Source organism: Chelonoidis abingdonii, chromosome 3 (genome assembly GCF_003597395.2).
Source record: "Chelonoidis abingdonii isolate Lonesome George chromosome 3, CheloAbing_2.0, whole genome shotgun sequence".
Lineage (NCBI taxonomy): Eukaryota > Metazoa > Chordata > Testudines > Testudinidae > Chelonoidis > Chelonoidis abingdonii.
Window position 1 is genome coordinate 42,074,233 of NC_133771.1, and position 10,623 is coordinate 42,084,855.

The following is a 10,623-nucleotide window of genomic DNA, read 5'->3' on the forward strand; positions in this document are numbered from 1 at the left end:
CTCCTAAATCTATAAATATGGCAAGTACATTCAGGAACATTTTGTGCACACCAGCGAGGGTTCTGTGATTACCAGTAATGTGCAACATGTTAGTGCACTTTAGAAATCTCACCCTTACACTGCGCTACCTCACCATGTGGGGATGAATATGAAAGTTGTAAGGTGATAAGGAACTGGTAAAGGGGAGACTCACGGGCGTACCGAGGTGAACTGTTCAGGCTGGAAGGAGGTTACTAGCTGGAGTCCTCAAGGATCGGTTTTGGGACCGATCTTATTTAACCTTTTTTTACTGACCTTGGCACAAGAGCGGGAATTGTGTTAATAAGTTTGCGGGATGAACGAAGCTGGGGGGTATGCTAACACGAGAAGGACCGGATACTATTCAGGAAGATCTGGACCACCTTTGTAACTGGAGTAATGTAATAGGATGAAATATAGCGAAAAAAGTGCAAGGTCATGCACTTAGGATATAATAAGAATTTTAGATATACGTGGGACGATCAGTTGGAGCGACGGAGGAGGAGAAGGACCTGGGTATTGGTTGATAGAGGATGATGAGGCCGCCAATGTGTATGGCTGTTAAAAGCAATGCGGTGTTGGATGCATCAGGCGAGGTATTTCCAGCAAGATAGGAGGTTTAGTGCCGTTATATACGCGCTGGTGAGACCCCACTGGAATATTGTGTTGCAGTTCTTGGTGTCCATGTTTAAGAAGGATGATTCAAACTGGAACAGGTTCAGAGACGGGCTTCTAGGATGATCCGAGGAATGGAAAATCTGTCCTTATGAAAGGGAGACTCAAAGAGCTTGGTTGTTTAGCCTGGCCAAAGAAGGCTCCGGGGGATATGCTTGCTCTATATAAATATATCAGGGGGATTTACGTTAGGGAGGAGAGGAATTATTTAAGTTAGTACTATGTAGGCACGAGGACGAATGGTACAAAACTGGATATTAGGAAGTTTAGAACTTCAAATTAGACGAAGGTTCTAACATTAGGGGAGTGAAGTTCTGGAACAGCCTTCCGAGGGAAGTAGTGGGGCAAAGACTTATCGGGCTTTAAGACTAAGCTATTAAGTATATGGAGGGGATGTTATGATGGGATAGTTTAATATGGGCAATTGATTTTGGATTATCGGCAGATAAGTCTGCTCCATGGTCTGTGAGGGGATGTTGGATGGGATGGGAACTGAGTTACTGCAGAGAATTCTTTCTTGGTGCTGGCTGGTGAGTCCTTGCCCATGCTCAGGTTAGCTGATCGCCATATTTGGGGTCGGGAAGGAATTTTCTCCAGGGCGGTATTGGCAGAGGCCCTGGAGGTTTTTCGCCTTCCTCTGCAGCGTGGGGCATGGGTCGCTTGCTGGTGGATCTCTGCAGCTTGAGGTCTTCAAATCTCAATTTTGAGGTTTCAATAACTCAGTCATGGGTTCGGGGTTGTTATAAATGTGTATGGGTAGGGTTTTGTGGCCTGCCTTGTGCAGGAGGTCAGACTAGATGATCATATTGGTCCCTTCTGACCTATGAGTCTATGAGAAAAGCCCTTTGACTTTCCATACTTTTATAGACTCTGAAGACTTTCCAACTCCTTGCATTGTGGGATGTTATGGCCCCAAACCCTGTGAAATCCTTCCACTCTCTCTGCTTTCTTGAATGAACTAGAAATGGGCCACTTGGGACTGGGACTCAGGAAACTGGGGTTCCCATCCTGACTCTGACACTGACGTGCTTGGGAAAGTCATATCATCCCTCTCTGCCTTTGCCTTTGTTTCCCTTCTTCCCCTTTGACTGTCTTGTCTGTTTAGACTGGAAGCTCTCTAGAGCAGAGCTGTCTCTTACCATAGTGTCTAGGACAATGTAGCCTAGTTGGGCCCTCTAAGTGTTGTTATAATACAAATAATAATAATTGATAATATTGTGGGAAGAGAGAAAAGGCTTTCTCATATTCTGGGATTTTTCTCTTCCATGGTGCACTCTGGGTCAAAATATGGGGATGATCCAGAGAATCTTATTACACTTAAGTCATTGAGAACATTAGGCCCACTGGAATGCACAGCGGTTGTATTGCACAAGAGAGAAGGGGAGGGGAGGGTGATCAAGTTGCCTTTAGAAGCTCAGGCTGGAAGTGGGCTGCCCAGACACCCTTCTTGTTCCACTCCTTTCCTAAAGGTAGGTAGGGGTGGGGCTTAATCAACACTTTCCAGAAAAGTTGAATTTAAAAGGTGGTTTGTTTTTTTGGTTTTTTTTTTTTTTTTTGTTAGAACTTTATGAACCGAACCATTTTTTTTTTCTGCTCCTTTCTAAAAGTCAACAACTTGAACAAAAACTAGGGAAAGACTGTCAAAGTAGTAAAATACAATGGTAGTTACTTCTCAAGGTGAACAAAGGCAGCCTTATCTGGCACTGCAAATTATTACTGCAAGGTCAACATAAGTTAGTTATTTGTTGCAAGGGAAAAGATACATCCATGTGGTGTTTGCTAACAAGCAAGTTAACTCCATCATCTCAGGACTGGTGATTTCTGGATGTTAACTGTCAAATGGAAAACAAATTGTCATGACCTACCAGTATTTTAGAACTCCTGACCCTGTGTGTGATGGAAGAAAGGATTTTTACAAAAGGGCTCAGCACCCATAATTTAGGGGCAGATTTTCAAAGCAGGTAGGCACTGAAATATGCTCAGTTTATCAAATGAACATGTGTTACAGTGGGAGCTAGTAGAAAATCTGGCTCTCATTTAGGTGCCCAAACGAGAGCTGAGCTCTTAAGAAAATCTGACCCCAATTTTGAATGCTGAGCACAAGAAAATCAGGCTCCAGAGTCTTTTGAAAATAGGGTCCCTGCTCCCTCTCTTGTCCCAAGACGTTAACGATGGTATTAGATGGTTAAAATATGAGACTGATAGATAAAAAAGCAGACTTGCTAAATCTGGAAACAATGCTTACCTTTTAAAAATGTTCTTTCTTGTAGGGGTATTCGTTCTGTTAAAGGAACAGAAAATTAGTGGGCACAGCAGTATGGAGGCAGAGGATTTCCCTCCCCCGCCATCGGAAGGTAACTGTAATAGTCCAGCTTTTTAGTTACTCATAGTGTAACCAATGTATCCCCTCCCCACTAACCACTCCCAAAAATCTTTAGTCAATCTGATCTTTTTTCAAGGTGTTTTTGTTGTACGTTTTGGCATTATCCTCATGAACACCTTTTGTGTTTGTTCTTTAACCATCATTCCTCAGCCGTTTTTCAGGGGTTATATATATATATTTAAGATCTAATTGTTGGTGCATTGTCAGAGATTCTTTCCAATGATTTCTGAGAGCACTGGATCAAGCATGAAGTGTCATTTTTAACAGTCTCCCCATTGCTATGAATTTCCTCATCCATTGATCTGATTTCTGAGCTCTGCCAGTTACTGTCTCCAGTATGAGGTGTTAAAAGTTGATTAGACTGATACACAATTATTATATACTCAGAAATGTCCTCTTTGGGGACCATCACCTTGTTGTGGTGAAGGGGCTTGCATGTTCCAATGATCTTTGGAGCTAAGTTTTTGGGAGCTTCATGTTCCTGGTAGGGTCTCCCAAGGCAAACAGATTTATCATAGAAGATTAGGCTTGGAAGAGACCTCAGGAGGTCCCAGACAAAGCACGGTCCAATGCCCCAAGTCCTCAATGGTGGATCAGGCAGAAGAGGGTCCTCGGCTGTCAACAGCTGTGAAAGTGGATGAGGGCAGTAGCAAGTGGATATCCACGGTCATCTTGGTCTTTCCCTGCCACTGGGCCCCAGTCCTCCAACTTGTCATGACTGTGTGGTTGCTGTAAGTGCACCAGCTTCCTCACATTACAAGAAATCCCGCACAAGCTTCTACTATGGGAAATAAAATCTTTCCAACCTTCCAAACCCTGTGGTGACAGGGTGATAGGGACAGGATTAGTGGATCTGGTAGTCCCTAGCCATGAATCCGCATGTAGGTGGCAGTAGTTAGAGGGTCATCTGTCATCTGGACTGAGACAGCGGTGCAGTTCGGCAGTTACTATTGTGACTGAGGAGTCCTCTTTAGGATCCCCTCTGCTCATCCTGCATGGGGAGAGGGCCAGAAAAGGTGCCCTAAGCTTAGGCTGTCTCATACGTTTCTGTCTGGATTACCATGTCCAGTGGGATCACTCGGCCTGTGATCAAAGCTATAAAAAGACAGTGACTTTTGCTACATGGAATGTTCGCCCTCAAAGCTGAAAACACGGAGGAGGAAGGAAAAAGAAATAACTTTCTCCCAGTGCCACTCAACATCTGTACCACCTGCAGGCTGATTTGCAGTTCCAGGATCGAACTCCTGAGTCATCTCAGGACTCCTATGTACATCTGTGGTAGAGATCATGATTGGATCGAGGGATCCCTAGGGTGACCAGATTGCAAGAGTGAAATATCAGGACACATTGGGCGAGTAGGAGGTGAGGAGAAGAGAGCCACAGGTGCACACCCTGACCAGAGCCATGAGAGGGGGCGCACAGCCGTAGGAAGCTGCAAGAAGTGTGTACAGCCCCTGCTGCAGCCCGCATCACAAGCCACAGGGCAAGAACTCATGGCCCCAACTCCAGTCCCTAACAGAAGCCACAGGATCAGGGGCACAAGGCTCCAGCTCCAGCCCCCAGCTGAAGCCACAGGACAGGGGTGCGGGATCTCGGTTGCAAAGTCAGACCTGGTTGCAGGGCAGAGTAGTGAAGGGTCACAGTTCTAGCCCTGGCCCCAGCCCCAGCCGCAGACACAGAAGGGAGGCCCCATTGTCCTGCCTTCAGCCCCAGCTTCAGCTGTCAGTGGCTGAAGCTAAGCTAAGTCTGAGAGGTCTGGAATCAGTGAGTGTCATGGCCCCCCTGACTAAATTATAGACTTAGTTGTAATCCATGTTTACCCGTTGTTTGTTTAGTGTACAAATAAAGCTGTATGTTTAAAGGGACAGGTGTTTTATTCAGTCAGTAAATCAACTTCCCAATTTGCAGACCTCTCAGGCATGCCAGAAGTCTAGTACTTCTTGGATGACTTGGCCATAGTCATGACTTGCTTCTGGGCAATGACAAAGCTGTAGAAGTTCTTGCAACTCATCCAGAAATTCATTTTGACAAGGGTTTCGCTCTGCACCAAGTCTATGCTTCTTCAATTCCGGACATCAGTCCATGCATCTTTCATGATTGAAAATATACGCTGTGTGTATGCGTTGCTTACTGGTATACTGAGCACGTATGACACCAGCTTTGTCATGTTCAGGATTTCAGTGCCACTGTCCTTGTTTCTCAGCACTTGAGACCAGAGTTCCCCAACTGAGTAGGCTCCAACTGGCTTCAACTTGGAGTTGATGTCTTTGATACAGTATTCATCATAGAGCTGATCAAGATCCACTGTTTTCTGCAGACACATCCTTGTATTCAAATGCCCTATTAACTTTGATGTTCAAGCACTGGGTATTGAACAAGTAGCCAGTTGCTGGAAAAATCAAACCATTTCTCCAAATATAGGATCAACACATCATAACATTTCATGAAGCCTTTCTGGAAACAGGCAGCAGTGACAGGTAGCATCTCAGTTAATGCATTTTCAACTTTGGAGCCAAAGAATTTGTCATTCTTCCGTTGCTGAAGTTTAATTCTCAGAGTATTCATTATGGCATATACTACACATGCTGTCATACACTCATTTTCCAAACAGAGTACAGTATCATTGAAGATTTTTCAGGACATTTTGGAGGAAAAGCAGATGAACCTCAACTTTGCTAGGCCCCTCACCTTGTTCACCATTTTCCATGTCCGAGAACAGCATCCATAGAGATTTTGGGCACTTCTCACGACCCAGAGAAACAACATAGCACTTAACAGCCTGCCATGTATTTACAAACCTGTTTACAGCTGGGGAGAGACTCAACCAGTGCGTCAGAAAGTGGCGCAGTAAAGTGATTTACTCCATATCCACAAAGTCAAATGTATCTTTCAATGCTGCTGTCTTAGCAGAACTGCTGAAATGATTGAACATCTTAATCACTAGAGTCTCAATGTCAGCTTGTAGGGTATTGCTAGCATGTTTTACAGCGTTTGTGCACAACATGGGCAGGGCAGTTTGCAGGCAAGATATTTTCATTTTGTTTTTTAAAATTCTGGTACACTGATTGTCGCTTTCCATAATTCATGTTTGCATTATCAGCACATTAGGAAGGCACTTCGTTTAGGTCCAGTTTGTCGCAAGTTTTTCAAGTAATATGTTGCTTATTGCCTCTGCAGTCTCTTCGCTTTCTTCACAGAAGTCTAACAGTTTATCTTGGACCCCATGTTCGGATGTCCAATTGTAATGATGCTGGTCTTGGTGAGACCCAACTGAGAGCGTCAATTCAGGACAAATTGCTTAAAGCAGGGCAGTTACAGCCCAAGGCTGGTTTTTTTTCCACCTCTAAGGGAAACCAAACCAACCAGACAGAGAGGACTTTTGTGGTTAGCCAGGGGGGCAAAACTAGTTACCCAAGCAATTCCTTTGGAAACTCCAGTTTCCCAGTATCACCACCAGTGCCACTCGTTATGAGGATGAAGGGTTATGAAACTGTAGTAAAAAAAAAAAAAAGGTTCTCTTGATCCCAAAGGACCAAGCCCCAGACCAAGGTCAATATACAAATCAGATCTTACCCACAAATCATGCTGTTGGCAGTCCTTTAGAATCTAAAATCTAGAGGTTTATTCATAAAAGGAAAAAATATAGATGAGAGCTAGAATTGGTTAATTGGAATCAATTACATACAGTAATGTCACAGTTCTTGGTTCAGGCTTGTAGCAGAGATAATTTGAACCTGCAGTTTATTCTAAGACCCTGCAGGGGATGTACTCCAGAGATGGGTCATCAGTCCTTTTGTACAGAGCTTCCGTTTGTAGCAAAGTTCCTCCAGAGGTAAGAAGCCGTATTGAAGACCAGATGGAGATGAGGCATCAGCTTTTATAGTCTCTTCTAGGTGTAAGAACACCTCTTTGTCCTTACTGTGGAAAATTACAGCAAAATGGGAGTCTAGAGTCACATGGGCAAGTCCCTGCATACTTTGCTGAGTTACAAGGCATATTTGCCTTCTCTTGCTTCAGCAGCACATATACTAAAATTGGAACGATACAGAGAAGATTAGGATGGCCCCTGTGCAAGGATGACGTGCACATTCGTGAAATGTTCTCAATGGGTCGGTTGTATAGCTGATGGTCCTTAATGGGCCATCAAGCAGGCTAGGCAGAGCTGACACCAACTTGTCTGGAGTGTCACCCAGAAGCACAGTATAATTTTGAAATACAGACTGTATATCGCCAATACTTATAACTTCAAACACAAATGATATATGCATACAGATAGTATAATCATAATCAGCAAACCTTGGTATAAAGGAGGTCAAATAAGTTGTCTAAGACAGATTTGGTGCCACTACAGGACCTTTGGTTGCAACAATGATCTATATGGTCCCAGATTATATCAATAACGTCACACCAGTATCTTAGCAATTAGGGGAAAGTTTTCACATTGCCCTTGTTAGATGCATCTGTGGCAACTGAGCAGTAGGGACCACCTGGCTTGCTGAAGTCTTTTAAAAATTCTGAGAGCGGTGACAGCACATTTTTTTTTTAATCAATGCCTTCACTTTAGTCTGGCCACAGCTGACTCATAGACTCATAGGCTCATAGACTCATAGGTCAGAAGGGACCAATATGATCATCTAGTCTGACCTCCTGCACAAGGCAGGCCACAAAACCCTACCCATACACATTTATAACAACCCCGAACCCATGACTGAGTTATTGAAATCCTCGTCAAAATTGAAGATTTGAAGACCTCAAGCTGCCGAGCATCCACCAGCACCGGACCCATGCCCCCACGCTGCAGAGGAAGGCGAAAAATCCAGGGCCTCTGCCAATGAACCGCCCTGGAGGACAATTCGTTCCCGACCCCAAATATGGCGATAGCTAAACCCTGAGCATGTGGGCAAGACTCACAGCCAGCACCCAAGCAAGAATTCTCCAGTAACTCAGTTCCCATCCCATCCACATTCCCTCGACAGACACATTTGAGCAGACTTATCTTGCCGATAATCCAAAATCAATCTCCAAATTAAACTATCCACTCATCAACTTATCTTATCAGGGATTATTTACTGACGGAGCCGAAATGCAGAAGACCAAATCTACTCCATATCCTTGGCATCTCAAAGCTGGAAACCTAAACAATTCTGAATGCTGACTTATGTTAACGTTGGTTGTCAAGTTAAAAAAAAACTTTAAAAAATGCTGATGAGACAATGTGAATTGCTACAGAATTACTCCGTTTTCCCCATTGGATACTATGGTGAGTACATGCATACGCTTACGGTGTGCACAGATAAAATCATAGGGCTGTTTACTGAATTAATGGGAGTGAGGAACGTATCGCAGCTAGCTTGGCGATTTGAAGGTGACGATTGGTAGTGGCCGCACACATCTAGACTATTATGTAAGCTTATTGGGTTATCCATAATCTGCCATTTTTTTTTTTTTTTTGTTGTCTTTGCTTAACTAAATCTTTTTCTTATCAGAAAAACTCTTCTGTGTCTTTGTCTTCTGTGTTAATCCAACAACCTGTGTGAAAAGATGCTCTTTGCAAGGGCTGAAAAGATGACATGGTGCAGGTGTTATATTCTCCCTGTGTGCTTGCCGCTGCTAATGCACGCAGGAGTTGTGTGCGCAGAGCTTGCATAAATGTAACTTTCAGTCACTTATAATCTTTACATTCTTTTGCACCATTTATTAATTTAACAAATCCAAAAACTAAGCTGTTAGTACCTGCAGTCAGGCCTCCATTATGTTTTGGTTCAACACATTTATAAATAAAACAGATAGGTCATATTAAGAACTTTAACAACTTTCTGTGGTGTAGTAAACTAATGCAGAAGTGGTGTGAATATTGTAGCATATATTAAGCTTAGATGAGAAGTAAAAATGATAGTGATGGAGTCTTGGGCTACCTTTTTGTCAAACAGTACAGAAGGAACAGCAGAGCTATTCCAAGCACGTGTTGTTTAAACGAAAATAGTGGAGACCACTGATACGTTATCAGGCTGAACATTCTTAGCCCATCCCGTTTTCCCCAGGCTTTTTCCTATTTTAGGGAGCTACAGTTTTTTAATGGCGGACTCAGGACAAGTTGCCTTAAATGTCTGTCTTTAAGGCTGCTTAAAAATTGAGCAGAAATGAAATTCCCCTTAGAGGTGTGTGTGTGTGTTTGTGGGTGTGTGTGTGTGTGTTGTGTGTGTGTGTGTGTGTGTGTTGTGTGTGTGTGTGTGTGTGTGTGTGTGTGTGTGTGTGGTGTTGTGTGTGTGTGTGTGTGTGTCTAACCTTTGTTAGCGCAAACTGCCAATACCCAACAATGTTAATGTTGGGAGCGGAGAGATTTTGCCACAGAGACTGATGTTGTGAATTGTTCTAGGGTCCTGTGGGAAGAATAATTTCAGTGTTATGAATCTGCTTTAGGGATTTTTTGTTCTTTCAGATTGTGGCATTTTCAAATGTTGTTCCTTAAACACTAATAGAGTAAACGTCTCTCTGGGCCTTTGCCAGGCAACAACCGGGAGGACATCACGTTATGTTTGGATCTTCTTTTAAGCTCCCTTGTGTTATGGTCATTTCAAGGCGTTTTATTTTGATTCAGGAGTTTAATTGTAGCACGTGAGAAGGGAAGTTGATCTTTTTTTAAGCGAAACCTAGATGGTGTTTGCCCTTTTTACAAGCAAAAAAGAGCAGAGGTTCCCAAAGTTCATGTAGTCTGCATGAAAAGATGTTTTCTTTGTCCAAAGGGTCTCTGGGCCTGGCATAGACAACTGATCTCTCCTGCCAACTGCAGCCCATTTCTCACGGAAGCCCCTCCCCAGCTTGCAGACTGCTCTCTGTGCTCTCGCACCGCTGTGTGAGGAGAGAGGGAGCAGGAGATTCTAAAGCCACACGAAGAGGATAAGCTGAACAATGAGAACTGCATTTATTCTTAAATAAGAATCGTCTGCTTCACTCACAGAGCACATCTTGATCCCCCGAGCTGCATCCTGCAGGCAAAGCTGCTCTTTGGCTCAGAAAAACTCACAAAGAGAGGAGCAGTAGGTTGGGAAGGGCAGTGGTGCAAGTAGATTAACTCTTGCTGGTTCCGGTGACCCTGGAGGTGACACAAAGGGGGGCAGCGTCCTCCGCTGCCCAGCTCCCCCTGCCATTGGGCTGCTCTTCCTAGTAGTCCAGGCACAGAGTCACTCCTGGACCCTGAGCCCTCCCCTTCCTCTCACTGCATGTTCCCGACAAGTGTATTGATCGTATGAGGTTCAAAGGATCCCCCTGGCCAGGGGGCACTTGAGCTGGGGAGGGGCAATTGACCCTTTGTGCCCCTCCCCTAATCTCAAAAAAAGGTTCTGTGCCTAGAGCCTCTGTGCGGATCCAAATTTATACGCTGGCTGATCAGATATCCACTGATAGAAAAATCAGTACTGCTGAACCACAGGGCTCTCCGTGGACCGCAGCAGGCGGAAGGAGCGAGCGTCAGGGGCAGCACCCAGCGGCAGCTCCTCTGGCACAGCTGTACTGCCCCCAGCCTTTCATGCAGCTCTCACTGACTGGGG

The 10,623-nt window shown here is 44.3% G+C and overlaps 1 protein-coding gene and 1 non-coding gene across 3 annotated transcripts in view; both read left to right on the forward strand.

Moving 5' to 3' along the window:
- ARHGEF10 (Rho guanine nucleotide exchange factor 10) overlaps positions 1–10,623 on the forward strand; it is a 217,006-nt gene that overhangs the window by 47,910 nt on the left and 158,473 nt on the right. For both annotated transcript variants that reach the window (XM_075063709.1, XM_075063710.1), the window contains exon 2: positions 2,964–3,047. In XM_075063709.1, coding sequence (XP_074919810.1) covers positions 3,011–3,047 — 37 coding nt within the window. In that variant the 5' untranslated portion in view covers positions 2,964–3,010. The remainder of the gene's footprint in view (positions 1–2,963; positions 3,048–10,623) is intronic.
- Positions 7,085–7,187, forward strand: LOC116835425 (U6 spliceosomal RNA). The gene has a single exon (XR_004376185.1). It is a non-coding gene; the product is annotated as a U6 spliceosomal RNA (small nuclear RNA).